Raw genomic sequence first — 21,181 nt, forward strand, 5'->3', positions numbered from 1 at the left:
AGCCCCCTAGAAGCACCTGGTCTCCTCTACCCATCTTCTTCTAAGCTCCCTTAACATCCCCTTCTCAGGCTTCTCCACCCTTCTACACATCCACCCATCCTTTCTCACCACCTTCCATGACCCCAGCATCTCACCTTCTGGTCGGCCCTGAGCTGCAGCTGCATCAGTTTGACCTCCATGCCCTTGTTGAGTTCTCTGAACTTCTCCACCGAGCGAGCCTCTGCCTTCAGCTTCAGCAGCTCCCTCCTGGCTGCCCGCCGCCTCACACAACACTGCATCAACACTATGGCTGCCCTCACCCTCCTGTAAGCAAGGCGGGCCAGCCAGCCACGCACTGCAGACTGGAGCAGCACCGCAGCCCGCTCTGCCACCACCTGTGGAGGGAGAGGATAGAAGAGATGCATTATATTATTGCACACAGTTATGATTAAGGACACTGAGTGTACAAAACATTAGGAACACCTCCTCTTCCCATGACATAGACTGACCAGGTGAATCCAAGTGAAAGCTATGATCCCTTATTGATGTCACCTGTTAAGTCCACTTCAATCAGTGTAGATGAAGGGGAAGAGACGGGTTAAAGAAGGATTTTAAGCCTGTTCTGAGGGCAAAAGGGGACGTGTACACTCAATGTATCAGGATAGTCTAGAATCTGGATCTGATATTACTGAGGAATAGTTCCTGGGGCTGGAGCCCTGCCTTGACTTATCTCTGGAGGTTTAAGTTTTTACATGTATGAAATGCATTTTATATTAAAGCTGTAAAAGAAAAAACATTACATGCATTGATAAAAAAAATCTGGGCCCTTTGTGCCAGCGTTTCCTCACCAGTCTGTATTGGCGTCGTGCCAGCGAGCCCCTGGTGAAAGCCTGGATAGTGACGGTGGCCTCGCGGATCATCAGAAACATCTGTCTTATCGCCACCATACGGTATGTCTTCTGGATGACCAGCGCTGCCTTGGTGTAGCGCAGAAGGTCTGCCAGCCTAGATCACACAGAACAGAACAGTCGCTTAAATAGTTGGACAAATGTAGGTAGCCTACTGCTGAGACACACTGTACTATATGACAGTATAAAGTGTAAAGCAGATTGACGTGCTTTTGTGCCACAGTCATTCTGCTCTCACCGCCTAGACAGGGCTCCTCTTGTGTATCTCTGGATGGTGAGTGTTGCCCAGCGGGTCTTGATGTATCGCCTGCGGCCCAGCCAGCCTCTGACCCAGCTCTGGATGATCACCCCGGCCGCCCTCAGTCTCTCTGCCCTCAGCCTCTCCAGCAGAGCCACCTGCCCAGCACGGAAGAACACCTTGGTCTTCCCAAAGCAATACTGCTCTGGGTCTGGAATGAGCTCCGGCAGGGCCCTCTGGCACGACGCCTGGATCTGTTCCTGGGTCTGAACCTCACCCCCTCGCAGCAGCACCCGGTACCGGCTGAAGAACTCTGCATAGGTCCACCTGGGACCAAGATGGTGGAAGGAAGAGAGGGACACATTTTCACAGAGTGAGTACAAATACTCTTGAGATCTTTAATTGTGCGTTTTTCATAGATGTTGGTGGCTACAGGACAGATACAGTGTTCTGCATCGGTGAAATAACTATGCTACTGTGCATCAGTTTTCTGTATATGTGATGGGTTTATCTGTGAATATTCCAAAGGTGAAGCTGATGTTAAATGTGCTGTGTACCTGGATGGGTAGCCTGCAGCACTGATGCGTATGGTCTCTAGCACCCCACAGGCGCGCAGCTGCTGGACGGCCCTTTTAGGGTCAAACCTGAGAGGAGAAATCTGCTTAACACGCTGCACACACACACACACACCCCTACTGACAATATTGATATTATACACACAACGCAACACATAATACACACCCAACAAACACAGATAACATACTGTTGATCACCTCTCTCCACATAATACACACATTATACACACTGTTAAACACACCGCACACACACGCCTCCCCCACCACAAACACACACACACACACACACACATGGCTGGAGTACAGGGGTCTGACTCACATAAAAGGCTCTTTGAGGTCATTGGGCTTAATACAGCGGATGTAGTGGGGGGTGGTACTGTTCAGAGTGTCCATCAGCAGCTGCAGAGACTGACGGAACTGTTTGAAGAAACATGGAGGAACACACAAACTCACACTCCTGTCCTACAGTCCATAGAACATACAACAACATGCAACGAGCCATGGATGAAGTAATACAGACATTATATGGCAGCAAGAAAACAAATACATTCTGTCAACTGTTAAAAGCTGGAAATGAATGTTGTTGCTTGGCCACAGCAGGGGGAGACATATAGTACCTGGAAGCCCACAGTGAGTTTGTGTTCCCGCTGAGCTCTCTTCCCAGGGCCAGAGCGCAGACTGCCATTGGGCAGAGAGGACTTCCCCCCTGAGATGGACATACTGCCCCCTACTGGCTTCTGCTGGAACAGCTCAGACACCAGCTCAGACTGACGGAGAGACAGACAGACCGGGTTACAGTAGGTTAAAAAGGATTAATCTCTCCCTCTACTGTCCTCCATTTCACCCTAGGATCTTGATCTCAGCCTAGATTTCACCCCAGTCTGACAAAAGTGGACAGCTGAAATCTGGTTCCTCAGTGAGCCTCCCTCAAATTCCTCTACTCTTCAGATGCACTCAAAACTGACAGGGAGGTAAGAAAAGTGAGCCAAGACTTCTGACAGGGGAAGCTGCAGATCCTCACTGTGTGAATGCAGATCATCATAGTTGTAATTTAAAACATTGACAGGTGATACCTGACTGGCTCTTAGGATGTTGATGGGTTCCTCAAAAACTGTGTCCCGGTTCTTGTCTAAAAACCCATCACATTCATATTGGACCTGACAAACAAAAGAAGAAAGTTTAAGTCAAATACTTTACCGCAACCAGCACATTCTGTAAACAGGTCAAACTGAGGCATCTAATATACTCTGGCTAATATAACTAGCTCACCATGTCAGCAAAGTGCAGGATGATGAAGGCAGTGTTGGACATTCGAGGTTTGCGGAAGTGTGGACTGGGGCTGTTTCTCTGATGCTGATCATACAGCTTCCTAGCCCAGCTCTCCTCTGAACCTTTGGGCATCTGATCAAGGAAACAGACACCATGGGAGGTAAGGTTTTTCTGGATCAATGTACATTTGATAAATCTTCTGTTTTTTATATAAATACTTTGAAGTTTGACTTTTAATAGGATAATTATTTTTCTGGCAGGACTTGCTTTTGTTTTACATATACATCTTTTTTTGAAATTGTGGGGGATCAAATCCATCACAAGGCGTTCATGGCTTGTCAGTGCACTCAGTGATGATTTAGAAGCACAGCATATCCTGAGTACATGTACTTATTGTATTTCAAACCGGTTTGGACACATGAACACAAAGCAGACACAACACAATGTGGTCTTGATAGAAACCAGGACTGTGACTGACTGACCCTGCACTCCTCATCCAGCAGGTCGAGCAGGCCCAGCTGTCCCTCGATGAGAGTGATGCACGGCTGGTTATCACTGAACTCTATCCTGCTCCACGGCAGCTCCTCGCGGACATACTCCTCCTGCTCCAACTGGAACACGTGCTGCATGGGTGAGGGGAGGAGAGGGAGACCAAGGGTTACCGAGGGGACATGAGGATAACACGTTCATATAGATGTCTAACCCCACACACTTGGTGACTCACCCTGTTGAATTGCTGCTGCACTTTCTCATTGGCGTAATTTATACAGAACTGTTCAAAACTGTTCCTTTCAAACGTCTCAAACCTGCCAAAGAGAAATGGACAAAAAGGGAAATCAACACGTTGTTACTACAGTCATTACCGTAATTACAGGTATAACAACAACTTTGTCTAAAGTGTGACCCCCTGCCCTTTCTACTCACCCATAGATGTCCAGCACCCCAATAAATGACTTGGGCTGCTCGCTCTGGGCTCGGAGGGCTGAGTTTAGCCGGGTCACTGTCCAGGTGAACAGCTGACCATACACATGCTTGGCCAGGGCATCCCGGGCCTCTAGGGACTGCTGACCAGGCATGGGCTTGACCAGCATCTCTCCCCCTACTGCCAGCCTGCGGTGGCACAGCCAGTGGGCCATCTGGGTCCGCTCCACCCCCAGCAGCTTGGAGAACACCGACAGGGAATGCTCCTCCCCCTGGTTATGGAATATTTTAACAAATTATGTGAGAGAGTTTCAGGGAAATACTGGACAAAAATGTAAGAAAAAACAAAAAGTCTTACATCAATGTAACTTCGATCACCACCTCTCCCACTGGCCTGGATGTTGACATTGCCCAGGTGCAGAACAGCTGCAAGGATCCTGAAGAGCTCCATCTGCTGGTCAGGAGGCACACCTGGAGGAGTACGCACAACACAGGCATGTTCAAACTGCATACCACTACAGTCAGAGTAAACATGTTAGCATAGACGTGTTTAATATAGAAGCTGTATACCCAGAATGGTGAAAGCATTGCGAGTGCGCTCCAGATCTACTACATCATCAGTGCCTGGGATCTGCATGGAATCTTGCCCTCCTTGGTTCGTGTAGCGGAACGTTTCCGCACCACCTGCAGAAACACATAATGAACACATTCTGAAATACACTGCTAGACCCATTGACGCTCATTGGTTCCCTGCTGTTGACGTTGTAATAAGTTCCTGAATACAGTGTGGTCCAGTCTCACCCAGTTTGAGGACTCTCATCTCTGGCAGGTCTCTAGAAGCACACAGCTGGTAGAAGATGTGGTAGTTTCTCTCCTGTGACGCCTGGAAGACGACTCGAGACTTCTCCAGCAGGTACGTCCTCATGTTGGCCCCAATGATATCTCCCTTCCGTCCGAAGCCGATCTCAATGTACTTCCCAAACCGGCTACTGTTGTCATTGCGTGTAGTCTTAGCATTCCCAATGGACTAAAGAGTAAAGGAAAGAATTACAAATATGATACATTACACTGTTTTAGCTATTACCTTTACAACTGAATACTGATATAATACAGTACAAATTTTTTATATGCAAAATACATGCTTTTTCCAAAATCACACTCTTCAAAAAAAAAATGTGCGTGAACCGCATTGCAGGTTAAGAGTACTCATTCACCCACATGTCAGTACCTCCATGATGGGGTTGGAGGCCAGTACTCTCTCCTCCACACTGGTCTGCTGGGCTGCTCCCCCCACCACAGCAAAGTAGCGCATGGTGAACTTAGCAGAGACTGTTTTCCCTGCTCCAGATTCCCCACTGATTATAATGGACTGGTTCTTCTCCTCCCTGCATACATAGACAACTACCCTCTTAATAATCTTGTCATTTACAGAGCTATTTGTCACACAGGGCAACTAAAGAGATCTGATAAAAGGCTCTCTCGTGTCACGGCTATTTTATCTGTATAGAGCTCTTTACAAAGAACAACAACCCTGGCCCAACCCCCCAAGGAGCAGTCAAAACGACAGTGTTTTGAGGTAACAAAGGGCATATAAAATGGAGACCAAAGACTAGGGTGACCCCTGGCCCTTGACCTTTAACCCCTGACCTGGTCATGGTGCGGTAGGCCTCTTCTGCCACAGAGAAGATGTGAGGCTCCATGTCAGCCATGTCCTGCCCACTGTAGGCATCGATCACTTCCTCTCCATAGATGGGCAGCTGGTCATACGGGTTGAGGGCCACCAACACAATCCCTGGAATGAGCAGTTGGTGTGAATGGTTTAAATTACTTAAGTAAAAATACATTAAAGTATTATTTAAGTAGTTTTTCGGGGTATCTGTACTATACTATCTATATTTTTGACAACTTTTACATTTAGTCCACTACATTGTATAATGTACTTTTTACTCCAGACATTTCCGTGACAACCAAAAGTACTCGTTACATTTTGAATGCTTAGCAGGACAGGAAAATTGTCCAATTCACACACTTATAGAGAACATCCCTGGTCATCCCTACTGGCTTTGATCTGGCAGACTCACTAAACCAACATGCTTTGTTTGTAAATTATGTCTGAGTGTTGGAGCGTGCTCCTGGCTATCCGTAAATTAAAAAACCAAGATCGGGCTGTTTGGTTTGCTTACTATAAGGAATTTGAAATGATTTAAACATTTACTTTTGATTCTTAAGTATATTTATAATCAAATACTTTTAGACTTTCACTCAAGTAGTATTTTATTGGGCGACTTTCACTTTTACTTGAGTCATTTTCTATTAATGTCACGTACGTGTGGAGACGGACCAAGGAGCAGTGGATGTTGAGTTCCACATATTTATTATAAAGTAAAACTTAGCAAAAACAAAACAATAAATCAATAAACTAACAACGAAACGTGACTACGTGGTGCACATGCACAAAACACAAAACAATATCCCACAAACACAGGTGGGAAAAATGCTACCTAAATATGATCCCCAATTAGAGACAACGATTACCAGCTGCCTCTAATTGGGAACCATACAAATCACCAACATAGAAAAATAAACTAGAACACCACATAGAAATAATAAACTAGAATACCCCCAGTCACGCCCTGACCTACTACACCATAGAGAAACAAGGGCTCTCTATGGTCAGGGCGTGACAATTAATGTATCTTTAATTTCACTCAAGTATGACAATTGGGTACTTTTTCCACCACTGTAAAGGACAGTGTTATTAATCGAATAAAAGGAATCTGTAAGAATACAAGATATTAATATTATTTTTCCTGTGACTTTTTATATATCAAAACTGCTTTGATTATTGTTTATGTCTGCAACATATCACAGCAATCACATAAGATGCATGTGTTCTCAGGTTAATGTTTATTTAGCATCTTATTGAGAACCAATTTGTATGAAGCCAAAGAGAGGAGGCCATGTCCCTGTGAACTTTACACCTAGTAAAGATGGGATTATGAGGTTATAATCATAAAAGCAGGAGCACACAGGAGCTGCATATATCTGTCCACTGGCAAAACAGCATCTGAAGAAAGACCTCCACCCACAATCTCTTTCTGGCTCTCTCTCCGTCTCTCTCTGTTCCTTACCACAGTAGGTGTAGATACTGCTGTAGTCCAGGAATCGGACTCTCAGGTTGTGTAGAACAGCAGGCTCGTGTAGGAAGCTGAGAGCAGTGAGGTCATTCTCCCCCTCCAGAATATCAGGGTTCGCCAGAGGGGGGAGGCCAGAGGGTGGCACCACTGGGTACTGCACCTCCTAGAGGGGTGGCACATTCAATATTTGTCATTATCAAATGCTTATCCAGAGCGACTAACAATACATCTACAGTATGCCAGCTCTTGACTGTGTGTGAGTGTGTCACCCTGCCATCGCTGATCTGCAGCACCACATTCTCATCTCCAAGGTTGTAGTCCTTGAGGAGCTTGGCTGATACCCACACTGCCTCTGGATCAGGTACCCACACACTGGCACCCTGTTACAGAAATAAACGTTATCACAAACGTTGAGCTCTTTGAAGAAACCCAGTGAAAAAGTGAGCATGCATTGAGGGGGATTTCCTGTACTAATGACCAACACCCTTTGCTGTATCACTTTCACACCAGGTGGACAGGCCCAACTGCCAGTTGGCCAAAAACACAGCTGTAGAGGATAGTATTACATCACACAGGACACTATCTGTTCTACTGCTCTAAAGTCTGTTATTACTCTGTGTGCCTTTTACTGCCAGGTCCCACCCAAGCAAGACATTTGTCGTCCATCAGCATAAAACACCCTAAATGTCGTTAAGAATTAACGTCCGTCATCCCTCTCTGTCTCATCTTGGATTACTCATTATGTTCTCGCAGATCTATCCCAGTGATGGCAACCTCTTGGCTCAACACACAATACTTCCTGTGCAATATGATATTGTGTGTGTCATTGCTAGAAGAGTCTAGTTCCTTGAGCATGGGCATTTAAAGCATTTCCAACTATTACATCTCTATTACTAAGATTATGCCCTCGTGTTACATACAAAAGGTAGTCTAGTGGTTCAGTGTTAGGCCAGTAACTGAAAGGTTGCTGGTTGAATCCCAGAGCCAACTAGAAGAAAACAAATCCCAGAGCCAACTAGAACAATCTGTCAATGTGCCTACCTTTGGGCAAGGTACTTAACCCTCTGGATAAACTATGACTTCATTGAAAATAAACTGTCAAAAAAGAAGGAAGTCTACTCTGCTATTCAGACATACAGGCTCAAACACTTACCTTAGCGTACAACTCCATAGTTCCAATCATAATCTTTTCCAGATATGAACCCTCTGCCTGCAAAAACCCTGACCAATTTCAGAAGGGGTCTCCTAAATTTCTCAAAAAGGCAACAAGGGTATCCTCTCTGAGATAGTTTGTGTCCTCCTCCCCTATGAGTGTGTTCAAGCACCGCTCTGTCCCTTTGCACTTTGTTCTGTTTGACAGTGACATGAAAACCCCTGAGAGGCAGCAGTCAGGTTAACTGTTAATCTCGAGGAGGTGATTGAGATAGAAGGATTTACAAGCACTTCTCTTCAACGGTCTCATTCACCGCAGCAGTTAACCCCAAGCTGTGGTTGCCTTCTCAGCACTGTTAAACTCCTGTAGTATTCAGAAGATACAAGACAAGGAAGTATCAAGTATGGCTCATCAAAAGAGACAAAAACTGACAAAGGAAAAATTAAACCGTATTCTGTTGATATACCGATACATTTTATTCAGTAACATAAAATTCAGTTCAGCCTGCTGATGTTGGATAGGGATCTCATTGAGCTTGACAATTCAAACATATATCAAACTTTGTGGGTATATGTACAAAGCGCAATTCGTTTTCTCAACACTGAGAATCTTTGGGCTGGATTTAATCTACATTGTGGAAAATCCACGCTATAGCTCAATATTTAAAAAAAACATAATAAAATAAACCCTAATCTTTATTTATCTAGGCAAATCAGTTAAAGAACAAATTCTTAATTTACAATGAAGGCCTAGGTGGGCTCACTGCCTTATGGGTTCAGTGGGTTCACTGCCTTGTCCAGGGGCAGAATGACAGATTCTTACCTTGTCAGCTTGGGGATTCGATCCAGCAACCTTTCGGTTACTGGGCCAACGCTCTAACCACTAGGCTACCTGCCGGCCCAAAAAGGCATTTAAAAGACTACATTCACGGTAAACGCTGCATATGTCGACGGAATGTCGAAAAATTACCTTCAAATTTAACACAGATCTTCCACGATACAGATTGAGTCCAGCCCTTAATCTTTATTCAAACAAAATCTGCTTAGTTTACTCTGTCTGGCACCCAGTGCACAAGATAATGGAGGCAGCAAGTGTTGTGATGGCTTTGACCCATTATTGGAAACATTTAAAAAAGCATGGCCATGGGACAAACATGCATTGGCTAGAAACAGCAACGTTAAACCAACAACTTCAGTGAGCACAATGAGTGTTAAAATGAATCAAATCTACACAATGCAGGAGAGAAGGGTCCAAGTCACTTCTACACCATTGTACCCATTTTAACAATGTACAGTATGACTTCACTCATAACTCAGTGTCATGTGGAAACATCACTAGCTATTGAGAAGCTGAATTTGATGCTATAACAAAAGAACTACAGTAGAATACTGTAAGACTTTCCAAAAATGACATGAACCATCTTTGGTCAATACTTGGTAAGGGGTTTGAATGGACTACATTACAAAGACAAGGATATTTCCTTGAGAACACGATTCAATCATTTTTCACTAATTCTCTGTCCTGTGACTATAAGACATGCTTTAGAGTGCATCATTTGGGCAACTATATTGTTCCCTCTCATCAAAGCCTCTCTCACATAGCCCTATAAACTGTACCAAAGTGCCCTTACACTATGGTCCATCGATCCCCGTGGAGTGCATTAGAAACCCAGAAAGAAAAACAGCATTCACTACTAATTGAAAATCTCCAAATACATTTAAAAAGTAGGTTTTTGGGGGGGGGGTGACATGATTGTCACAACATATAACTCATATTCAGAAAATTCATACAATGTCTTGTAAAAAATAAAACTACATCATTGAACACTGAATTTGTCATACTGTATGTAAATCGCTCTCCTTTCACTATGTGCTGTCAAAAAGTTATTTGATGCTCTCTTTTTCAAAAGAAAGATTGATTATTAGCTAAATGATTTGATTCAGAATGGCTCAGTCCAAGTCCTTTCTTAACACTGGAGCCAGAAGAGCCCAACCAGCGGGCGAGGTGGGTGGTAGGTAGGTAGAGCTTCAGAGGGGTAGTAGGTGGAAAATGGGCAGTTCTTTTGGTTGGATTGGTACAGGGTTCCTGTTTCATGGTCCTGTGATAAGGTGTTGAAAAACCCATCCAAACTACTCTAACTCCCCATCACCCTGGAAGAGAGGAGAGAGGAAGAGATTTGTTGAAATACAAAACAAACAGACAGTAAATCATATTATAAATGTGTCATCCCTTGGGTGGTAACGCTTCGCAGCTCTGAAATTAAAACACTGACATCTATTGAGAAACCATAAATGCTGTACGAGCCTGAACAACCCTCACAATTTTATTTTCAACAAAAGGAGGCCGTCAACCAACTTTAAAGTTTTTTTAAACCAAATAGTGTCTGTTCCAGGAGCGTAGGTATCAAAATGAGAATACTGGAAGAGATAGAGACATACACACTGTAAAAAATATATAAAAAGAGGAATACATACAAAACTGAGGCTTAAATACACAAATAGAGGTTTTATTGGGCATCATGATTGTTCATTGTGCAGATATTAAACGTTTCAGCATCAAGCCATCATCAGAGTCAAACATCTATATTGAAGCCTCAGTTTTGGATTTATTCCTCTTTTGACACTGTACGGGTCTCCATCTCTCCCATCTTTCAACAATACTGACACCTTTGAACAGTAGCCTACCTCTGCTATACAGTCTCCATGTCGTCGTTGTCCTCCTCGAGTGAGTCGCCCTCGCTGGCTGCTTCCTCCACATGAGCCAACATGTCCGCCATTAGAGCCTCCTCCAGCTTCTTCCTCACACTGTACACCAGCTCCTCCTGCTTCCTGCACTCACCATGAGCAGATAACACACCAAAGCATTTAGAGATATGGACTGAGATGAAAATAGCAAAGGAAAATCAGCATTGTGTCATAATGTTCAAATACAATTCCATTAATGTATTCAGTTATTCAATTTATACATTCATTAAATGACATCAGAAATTAACAGGTGCCATTACTTTCAGCACCGATAGGACTCCATGGATATAGTGTACACTCCTGTGTGTAGCCTACCTGATGTCCTCGTCAGTGACAATGAAGGCCTTGCAAAGGGGCTGCGATGTGTTGAGCCACACCCCTGGGTTCTTCTCCACGGCTGCAGACAGCTGACCGGTGATGGGGGCTGCACTGGTGTGCAGGGCACTGGCTATCGCTGACAGTAGAGTCTTGTCTGTACATCCAGGTCCAACTCCTAGAAGACAGACAGCTGTTCACAATCCCAGTAGCGAGAAGACATTAAAAAAATAACAGGAAATGGGGATCATACTTGGCTCTCTCTCTTACATTTACATTTCATTCATTTAGCAGACGCTCTTATTCGACTTACAGTAGTGAGTGCATACATTTTCATAAATTTTACCCGTACTGGTCCCCTGTGGGAATCAAACCCACAAACCTGGGGCTGCAAGCGCCTTGCTCTACCAACTGAGTCACACAGGACCCCAGTTGGTTGAGCATAGCCACACGGGACTCTTACCTTGAAGACCTTTAGGCAGGTCCATTGTCTTCACTAGCTCCTCTGCGATGTCAAAGGCATCGAGACCACCAAGCTTCTTCTCCCAGAAAAGCTGTGAAAAAACCCACAAATACAAATGGATTTAGATTTGGTCTCATTAGTCAAAATTATCTTCAACTAATTGCTGTAGTTTACATTACATAGCAGACAGGCTAATGGCTGTGTTTACCTGTCTCGGCTGGTCGACGGCTTTCTGTGGATCTGTCTTGACTTTGTTGTTGGGGTGGTTGGTAACCTTGGTGACAGGTTGCTTAAAGATGGAAGCAGTCTGTCTGACGGGGAGTGATGTGTTCAGGTCTGGCTTGCCCTTGAAGACACACAAAGAAACATTAGTCGACAGTGACAACCAACACTATGTTGCCACAGTGCTGTTTCTGAAATACTAGATATGTGGGTTATCCTTAGCACCTGGGAGAAAAGTCTTGAAACACGTTATTCTGCATTCATTTTTTCTTCTAACGGCTGGTTTGACAGCGAATAAGGGTGCCGTCATTGAGAAGAGTTTGTCCAAAGTGTCTAGAAATATTACTTCAGAAGACAACCCTCTCACCTTGGTCTGATTGTTGTTGTCATAGCGCAGTCTCTGCCTGTTCTTGTTCAGTTTATTCATGAGCATCTTCCCCGTGCGGAAGTCGAAGGAGCCGAGGTCCATCTGGTTGCCAAGGTAACGAGCCAGCTGAGGCTTGCTCCGAAACTTCTTCCCGGTTGGACTAGGTGTGGGGGGAAACAACAGACAATAGTGTTAGGCTATGGACAACTGACCAGGGGCTAGCAAGAGGGGAAATGTAGAGAGATAGATGTAAGGTAACTGACAAAATAATGGAAACACTTGAGGGATATAAAGGGAGGGATATAAAGTATATTGAAAGAAGGTGCTACACACAGTTGTGGTTCCTGAGTTAATTAAGCAATTAACATCCCATAATGCTTAGGGTCATGTGTAAAAATGTTGGACAGGCCATTATTTTGGCTACCATGGCTATGCCCCCATAGCATGACAATGCCCCCATCCACAGGGGACGAGTGGTCACTCAATGGTTTGATGAGCATGAAAACGATTTAAGCCATATGCCATGGCAGTCTCAGTCACCAGAACTGAGCCCAATTGAACACTTATGGGAGATTCTAGAGCGACGCCTGAGACAGCATTTTCCACCACCGTCAAGAAAACACCAAAGGTGTTATTTATTGTGGAAGAATGGCATCGCGTCCCTCTAATAGAGTTCCAGGCACTTAAAATCTATGCCATAGTGCATTGAAGTGGTTCTGGCTCATGGTGGCCCTACGCCCTATTAAGACAATTTATGTTCAGGTTTCCTTTATTTTATTTTTCCTTTATCTACAGTTACCTGTAGATCAGAAAAGCTGCAAACAGACAGAGACAGACACCCAGATTCTGCAACAAACAAGTTAAGCTGGGAAAAAAAACTGGAGACATGAAGAGTAGATGTAAAACAAGATATCATGCAAGAACCAACACAGCCAAGGATTTACTATTCACAGATTATTCATATGGAATTAATGTGTAAACAATGAGTCTTTGCATAAGCATTTTATTTATTTAACAACAAAACAATTTACCAATGTTTTGTGTAATTGTATAATAAACTATTTAAGCAGTAGAATACATGTTAATGTATTGTATTGTATATTCCCAAATGTATAACCAATTCACCATTAAACGTTTACAATAGTTTCAGATAAATGACCTATTGGGATACAATGTAACTGGGCAATCAAGAGCAATAAATATTGCAACATTTCGAACATTCGATTGGAAACATCGTTTCCCAATTAATTGTGTAGCGGGTGGTCGGTCGCCTTCTACTGCCTAGTTAGTTGTCAGCATAACGACAGGGCCCATTTCATCTAGATCTTAATCCGTGGACAAAGACGTTGATAAATCAGCAATAGAAATGCATATTCTGCTATTATAACCAGTTATATCTCAAATACGTAGCCTATTGATGCACTGTTTATTTTGATGCATTACGATTTTCTAAAACATTTAAAACTTTGTATGATTGACCAAACTATGGAAACATCCGTGCTTGCTGATAATTAATGCAAAAAATCTTGCACTTGTTTTCAACATCATAAATTGAGACAATTAACTTGAAAATAAGGTGCGTGCATCACACCACAGAATCAAAATGCGGTATAAGGTAGCCTACCACAAACTATACAATCGACCCGCCTCCCCCGCTCCTCCTCACCTAGCCTAAAAAAGAACGTGTGGTTTCATGTTTGTTCCTCTGTGGCTATTAAACAATCGGCTAGTCGACTATTTAATAGTTAGTTCCTCTGGTCAAATAAAAATGATAAGGCTATTGTAAGGACTTTAAATCAGGCTAGGCTATTTGTAATGCAATCATTCACATAACCTAACTCTGTTGGACTAGGTTGACAGGTTCTTAGGCCTACATAGGCTAAACAGTGATTACCAAGATCCTTATCCAACAATTATGTAGAACTACACTGTGAGAGGTGGCCTAGTTACCCTGATGCCACAAATAGAACAGTAATATCGGCTACTCCCCTCCCCGACTTTCTGTCTCCAGGTCACCCCCCTCCAAGTGAACCCAGAGCCCCAACCCCCTTGTAATACCGCCCGTAGACTACATTTGCATGAGAACACCCTCCTCTTTCTCAGTAACGTTACCTAAAATAATAGACATCGCTTTTTCCCGCAGACAAACCCGACTTTCTGGTCACTTCTTCGATCTGCCAGCCCTTGGGGAGAGCCAAGCATTCCCACCTTTTCTTCTCCATGTTCTCCTGTGAAGTGTTCAGTGATTCTCTTTGCTAGCTTTTTATATTTGGGGTTACATTTCGTGTTTTATACAATGACTCCGTCCATTAGTGACATAGGGCTCAAACACTATTCATGGGATCTCCCTCCCGATTTATCGCAGCTCTTTGTCGTAGACTACAGCATATCGCTCCGCCGTAACCTTTAGCCATATCACTGCCTGCCTCGAGAGGGCAATGAGGGCTACATCCGCAATACATTGGACCGTCGCCAACATTGCATTATTGAATCCCGATCCGAAAAATCATTGATTTGACGCGCGCGGTAGCCTACGCGAACGCTCCAAAAGTAGAGCATTATAATAGAGCATTATAATGTAGCCTATCGCCAAAGTATGTATACATTACCAATATGATTTCACAAAATCAACAAAGGAGATTATTCAGGCAAAGTTTCACATAGGTAAAATTCGAGAACGCCGTGAGTCCTTTTTATCACGACAAAATCACTTGTCATTCATTCGTTTACATAATGCTTTTTATGAATGGACTAAGTAGGCAGGAGCTTCATAGGTTGAGATGGCTACATTAATTACATTACTTGTTTGAAATATTCGGTATAAAACAATTATCTATTTAGAGCTAGATTAGTAGTTCGTTATCTCACGAATTCCTTACCAAACGAATTACTCGAACTATTAAGAAAAAAATGGTTTGCTATTAAGAAAAGTTCAACTGCAACACCAGTAAGTGTGTAACTAAATTTGGAATCCCTGAACACTACCTACAGTTCAATGGTTTGCGGATACACTCGAGACCACCGAAACGCCTCCCACACGAAAACCTTTCATCGATGACAAAATACTATTTAGCAACAATGCATCCCTAAAACAACACATTTATGGTCAAATATAGCAATATCAGAAATATAGATGGGTATTACTTTGTGTAGGGTACTTACTCGTTTTTGTCCATCTCGCATAATATCTAGGTTTCTCCCTTTCGGTCTGTGTTAAATCCCTTCTCCCCTCCTTTCACTCCCCTCCCCCTTCAACGAGAGAAATGAAAGACATCCGCGCAAAAACAGAATCGCCCCCAGATTAAACCTGATTGTTAATCATGGATATCAATGGGGGGTTGAAACAAAGTCGCCCTGTGTGTTTCAAATAGTCAATGTATCCAACAAGAAACACAAGACAATGTGTCCTTTATGATAGTAACTGGAATGTGACATGTAACTATCTTTCTGAATCTTCAGAGCAGCCCACATGTGTATTATGTAGCAAGGAAGCGTAAAATGAGTCATTAAACTGTAACCGTGGTTGCTAATACCACTTTGTATTTCAGTTGGACAAAGTAGAGTGTCAAATACATTTTTACAGACAATATTTTACCAATAACCAGTTTCTCTCAGTGACTGACTAACCAATTATTTGCAATTCCATTCAAATGGTTGTAGCATGTCCTTATTTGGAGGATATAATGCCTTCTCTTATTTGATGCGGTAGGAACGTTAACTTCACTCCAGGAATGTTAATAAACAAAATAAAACATATTTACAAGCATTTGTAAACCAATTGAATTTATTGGTAAAATACTTCATGCATTAATAAATATTTTTGGGAACTTCTCAAAATAACTTTCACACAATAGAATGTAGTAGAATAACGACAAAGACAGTAAGTAAATGACATTTATTGACATTAAATAACAGCATTCAAGCTAACATGACATCCTGTTGTGCAAACCCCTACAAGCTGTGTCGGGTCATCCCACTTAAGCCAACGCAGAAAGAGCAAGCATTCCACCCATGCCCATCTCCAAGTCGTAGTCCTGCAGACAGACAAACACTCCAGTCATTAGCAGTAATATTACACAAATATAATTCTTTATTCATTCCCTAGCATATCCTTAGGGGACGACAAATAGTTTTTAAAGTTGGAACCCCCAGCAGAAACTGCGCTACTGTTGCCCCATGGGCATTGTTACTGGGGTTTTATACTATGTATTTAAATACTGTATTGTAAACAGCTCATTCTAATATTTCTACTACTGTACACACAACGTATATTTATTTATATACCGCTGTACATACAATTCCTAGTACATCGTGTAAATCCATCCGGTGTATATAAAGTGCATTCAGAGAGTATTCACACCCATTGACATATTCCACATTTTGTTGTGTTACAACCTGAATTCAAAATTGATTCAATATTTTTATGGATGAATTATATATCCCCCCCCCCCCCCCCCCCCATTTACACACAATACCCTATAATGACAAAGTGAAAACATATTTTTAGAAAATTTAGCACAATGTATTGAAAATGACACCCGTGAGTCAATACTTTGTAGAAATCCATTTGGCAGTGATTACAACTGTGACTTTTCAGGGTAAGTCTAAGAATTTTCCACACTAGGATTGTGCAACATTTGCCCAGTGTTGTTTCCAAAATTCTTCAAGCTCTGTGAAATTGGTTGTTGGCAATTGCTAGTAAACCCTTTTCGGGTCCTGCCATAGATTTTCAAGTAGATTTACTTTGCATTCGGAAAGTATTCTGACCAGTTGACTTAAAAAAAATTACATTACAGCCTTAATCTAAAATGGATTAAATAATCCCCCCCCCCCAATCAATCTACACACAATACCCCATAATGATAAAGCAAAAAATTATTTTATTTTTTTGCAAAATGTATTAAAAAACAACAACAGAAATATCACAAGTATTCAGACCCTTTACTCAGTACTTTGTTGAAGCACCTTTGGCAGCGATTACAGCCTGGAGTCTTCTTGGGTATGACGCTACAAGCTTGGCACACCTGTATTTGTGGAGTTTCTCCCATTCTTTTCTGCAGATCCTCTCAAGCTCTGTAAGGTAGAATGGGGAGCGTCGCTGCACAGCTATTTTCAGGTCTCTCCAGAGATGTTCAAGTCTAACTCGGCCACTCAAGAACATTCACTGTCTTCTTGGTAAGCAACTCCACTGTAGATTTGGCCTTGTGTTTTAGGTTATTGTCCTGCTGAAAGGTGAATTCATCTCCCAGTGTCTGATGGAAAGCTGACTGAACCAGGGTTTCCTCTAAGATTTTGCCCATGCTTAGCTTCATTCTGTTTCTTTCTCATTCCGAAAAACTCCCCAGTTCTTAACAATTAGAAGCATACCCATAACATGATATAGACACCACTTTGCTTGAAAATATGGAGAGTGGTACTCAGTAATGTGTTGGATTTGTCCCAAACAACACTTTATATTCAGGACAAAAGGTGAATTGCCTTACCACATTCTTTTGCAGTATTACTTTAGTGCCTTGTTGCAAACGAGATGAATGTTTTAGAATATTTTTATTCTGTACCGGTTTCCTTCTTTTCACTCTGTGTCAATTAGGTTAATATTGTGGAGTAACTACAATGTTGATCCATCCTCAGTTTTCACCTATCACGAATCTCTAACTGTTTTAACATCACAGTCAGTCCATGCAACTTATTATATGACTTGTTAAGCACATTTTTACTTCTGAACTTTAGGCTTGCCATAACAAAGGGGTTGAATACGTACTGACTCAAAACATTTCAGCTTTTCATTTTGTCAAAATGTCTAAAAACATGAATCCACTTTGACAGTATGGGGTATTGTGCGGAGGCCAGTAAAAAAAAAAAAAAAAAACATTAACAATTTTAAATTCAGGCTGTAACAACAAAATGTGGAAAAAGTCAAGGGGTGTGAATACTTTCTGAAGTCACTGTACATATTGATTGCATAACACATGTGGAATAATCTAGTAACCCCCAAAAAAATAATCAAAATGTATTTAATATTATTCAAAGCAGCCACCCTTTGCCTTAATGACAGCTTTGTACACTCTTGGCCTTTTCTCAACCAGCTTCACCTGGAATTCTTTTCCAACAGTCTTGAAGGAGTTCCCACATATGCCGAGTACTTGATGGCTGTTTTTCCTTCACTCTGCAGTCCAACTCATCCCAAACCATCTTAATTGGGTTGTGGTCGTGTGATTGTGGCCAGGTCATCTGATGCAGCACTCCATCACTCTCCTTCTTGGTAAAATAGCCCTTACACAGCCTGGAGGTGTGTTTTGGGTCATTGTCCTGTTGAAAAACAAATGATAGTCCCACTAAGCACAAACCAGATGGGATGGCGTATCGCTGCGGTAGCCATGCTGGTTAAGTATGCCTTGAATTCAAAATAAATCACAGACCGTGTCACCAGCAAAGCACCCCCGCTTTATGGTGGGAATCACACATGTTGAGATCATCCGTTCACCTACTCTGCATCTCAAAGACACTGCGGTTGGAACCAAAAATCACAAATTTGTCTCATCAGACCAAAGGACAGAAAATTCCACCGGTCTAACGTCCATTGCTCGTGTTTCTTGGCCCAAGCAAGTCTCTTGTTCTTAGTGTCCTTTAGTAATGGTTTCTTTGCAGAAACTTGACCACAAAGGCCTGATTCATGCAGTCTCCTCTGAACAGTTGATGTTGTGATGTGTCTGTTACTTCAACTCTGTGAAGCATTTATTTGGGCTGCAATTTTTGAGGCTGGTAACTCTAATGAACTTATCCTCGGCAGCAGAGGTAACTCTGGGTCTTTCATTCCTGTGGTGGTCCTCATGAGAGCCAGTTTCATCATAGCGCTTGATGTTTTTTGCGACTGCACTTGAAGAAACGTTCAAAGTTCTTGACATTTTCCGAATTGACTGACCTTCACGTTTTAAAGTAATGATGGACTGTCATTTCTCTTTGCTTATTTGAGCTGTTCTTGACCTAATATGAACATGGTCTTTTACCAAATAGGGCCATCTTCTGTATACCACCCCTAACAACACAACTGCTTGGTTCAAATACATTAAGGAAAGAAATTCCACAAATTAACAAGGCACAGCTGTTAATTGAAATGCATTCCAGGGGACTACCTCATGAAGCTGGTTGAGAGAATGCCAAGAGTGTGCAAAGCTGTCATCAATGCAAACAGTGGCTACTTTGAAGAATCTCAAATATAAAATATTTAGATTTTATGGTTACTACATGATTCCATGTGTGTTATTTCAAAGTTTTGATGTCTTAACTATTATTGTACAATGTAGAAAATAGTCACACACAAAAAAAAATGGAATGAGTAGCTGTGTCAACTTTTGACTGGTACTGTATGTATATACAGTTGAAGTCAGAAGTTTACATACACCTTAACCAAATACATTTAAACTCAGTTTTTCACAATTCCAGACATTTAATCCTAGTAAAAATTCCCTGTCTTAGGTCAGTTAGGATCACCACTTTATTTTAAGAATGTGAAATGTCAGAATAATAGTAGAGAGAATGATTTATTTCAGCTGTTATTTCTTTCATCACATTCTCCAAAAAGTACGATCTTTGTCCCCATGTGCAGTTGCAAACCATAGTCTGGCTTTTTATGGCAGTTTTGGAGCAGTGGCTTCTTCCTTGCTGAGCGGCCAGTCAGGTTATGTCGATATAGGACTCGTTTTACTGTGGACATAGATACTTTTGTACCTGCTTCCTCCAGCATCTTCACAAGATCCTTTGCTGTTGTTCTGGGATTGATTTGCACTTTCGCACCAAGGTACGTTCATCTCTAGGAGACAGAACGCGTCTCCTTCCCGAGCAGTATGATGGCTGCGTGGTCCCATGTGTGCGTACTATTGTTTGTACAGATGAACGTGGTACCTTCAGGCGTTTGGAAATTGCTCCCAAGGATGAACAAAACTTGTGGAGGTCTACAATTGTTTTCTGGGGTCTTGGCTGAAAAAATTTGTGGAGTGGTTGAAAAACGAGCTTTAATGACACCAACCTAAGTGTATGTAAACTTCCAACTTCAATGGTATACATATATTTTAATTTTTTTTGTATAGGGCACATTTGTAAAAGAGACCGAGGTCTCAATATGTCTTCCCTGTTCAAATGAAGGTTGAATAAAAATACATTTAAAAAACATCTGATAACTTGTCTACGCAACCAATAAACTTTGATTTGTCCTTAGTTTTCTTGACTAATGAGATGAGTGTCATGCATCCATAAAAAAAGTGCACTACATTAATGATGTTCTATCAAGCGTGCAGTGATGTCCAAGGGAGAAAAAAACCCAGTGTTCTTTGTTTGTAGTAACTTTTGTCGTAATATTGCCAACGAACATGGCAGTTCTAATTTTAAGGACAGTGCCATCTGTTGGCCACGCAATAGCCTACAACTACAGGCTTGAAAGGATTGTTAAGTTGCTTTGGAAATAAACACACAATTAAACACACCAGAATTATTTTCTCACTTTATGTTCACTTACCATTCTGATCCATAGAGGTGACTAGTCGTCCTTGAACTTGCCGTTGATATAGGGCACCCAGTCCAGGATCAGCCTCCAGTCTGTAAAATAGACAAGGGCAACTCCGCCCACCGACCCCCAACCAGCCATTGTGGGAACCCTGGACAAATGATAACATGGGGGGAGATATTAGATATTTGAAGTCCAGTATCTACTACAGGAGTTTGCACTACAGCTGTCAAGTCAGTCCCTCCCACCCCCCAGTATTTAACCCCTTGACCACTCAACCTAGAGATCACTTGAGGTGGTGTAGGCTATTTTGGTTGGATTCAACAATGAATCTAAATTCCTACCAAATCGAAAAAAGGGGTCAGTCTCACACGGTCACACATCAAGGCC

General features: G+C 42.3%; 2 protein-coding genes across 3 annotated transcripts in view; both read right to left on the bottom strand.

Annotated features, from left to right (window-relative positions):
- The window catches only part of LOC129810641 (unconventional myosin-Vb-like), a 22,358-nt gene extending 13,916 nt beyond the window's left edge, over positions 1-8,442 (bottom strand). The window contains exons 1-19 of the mRNA XM_055861356.1: positions 8,181-8,442; positions 7,297-7,407; positions 7,022-7,190; positions 5,538-5,682; positions 5,119-5,275; positions 4,692-4,917; positions 4,461-4,574; positions 4,249-4,361; positions 3,894-4,162; positions 3,694-3,775; positions 3,452-3,592; positions 2,970-3,101; positions 2,774-2,857; positions 2,318-2,467; positions 2,020-2,117; positions 1,683-1,769; positions 1,126-1,452; positions 828-984; positions 135-374 (exon numbers count right to left, since the gene is read on the bottom strand). Of these exons, the coding sequence (XP_055717331.1) occupies positions 135-374; positions 828-984; positions 1,126-1,452; positions 1,683-1,769; positions 2,020-2,117; positions 2,318-2,467; positions 2,774-2,857; positions 2,970-3,101; positions 3,452-3,592; positions 3,694-3,775; positions 3,894-4,162; positions 4,249-4,361; positions 4,461-4,574; positions 4,692-4,917; positions 5,119-5,275; positions 5,538-5,682; positions 7,022-7,190; positions 7,297-7,407; positions 8,181-8,210 (2,832 nt within the window). The 5' untranslated portion in view covers positions 8,211-8,442. The remainder of the gene's footprint in view (positions 1-134; positions 375-827; positions 985-1,125; positions 1,453-1,682; positions 1,770-2,019; positions 2,118-2,317; positions 2,468-2,773; positions 2,858-2,969; positions 3,102-3,451; positions 3,593-3,693; positions 3,776-3,893; positions 4,163-4,248; positions 4,362-4,460; positions 4,575-4,691; positions 4,918-5,118; positions 5,276-5,537; positions 5,683-7,021; positions 7,191-7,296; positions 7,408-8,180) is intronic.
- A 190-nt stretch (positions 8,443-8,632) lies between these two features.
- On the bottom strand, positions 8,633-15,701 carry LOC129810647 (methyl-CpG-binding domain protein 3-like). 2 transcript variants are annotated; one of them, XM_055861378.1, is made up of 7 exons: positions 15,454-15,701; positions 12,292-12,451; positions 11,911-12,048; positions 11,703-11,793; positions 11,240-11,417; positions 10,865-11,008; positions 8,633-10,330 (listed from the first exon to the last, which is right to left on the bottom strand). In XM_055861378.1, the coding sequence occupies exons 1-6, from the start codon at positions 15,465-15,467 to the stop codon at positions 10,870-10,872; spliced, it is 720 nt and encodes a 239-aa protein (XP_055717353.1). In that variant the 5' UTR covers positions 15,468-15,701; the 3' UTR covers positions 8,633-10,330; positions 10,865-10,869. The 2 variants fall into 2 exon arrangements, with proteins under 2 accessions (XP_055717353.1, XP_055717352.1); XM_055861377.1 differs by lacking the exon at positions 15,454-15,701 and adding an exon at positions 14,404-15,419.
- Positions 15,702-21,181: the final 5,480 nt, after the last annotated feature.

The sequence above is a fragment of the Salvelinus fontinalis genome, chromosome 14 (genome assembly GCF_029448725.1).
Source record: "Salvelinus fontinalis isolate EN_2023a chromosome 14, ASM2944872v1, whole genome shotgun sequence".
NCBI classification, from domain to species: domain Eukaryota; kingdom Metazoa; phylum Chordata; class Actinopteri; order Salmoniformes; family Salmonidae; genus Salvelinus; species Salvelinus fontinalis.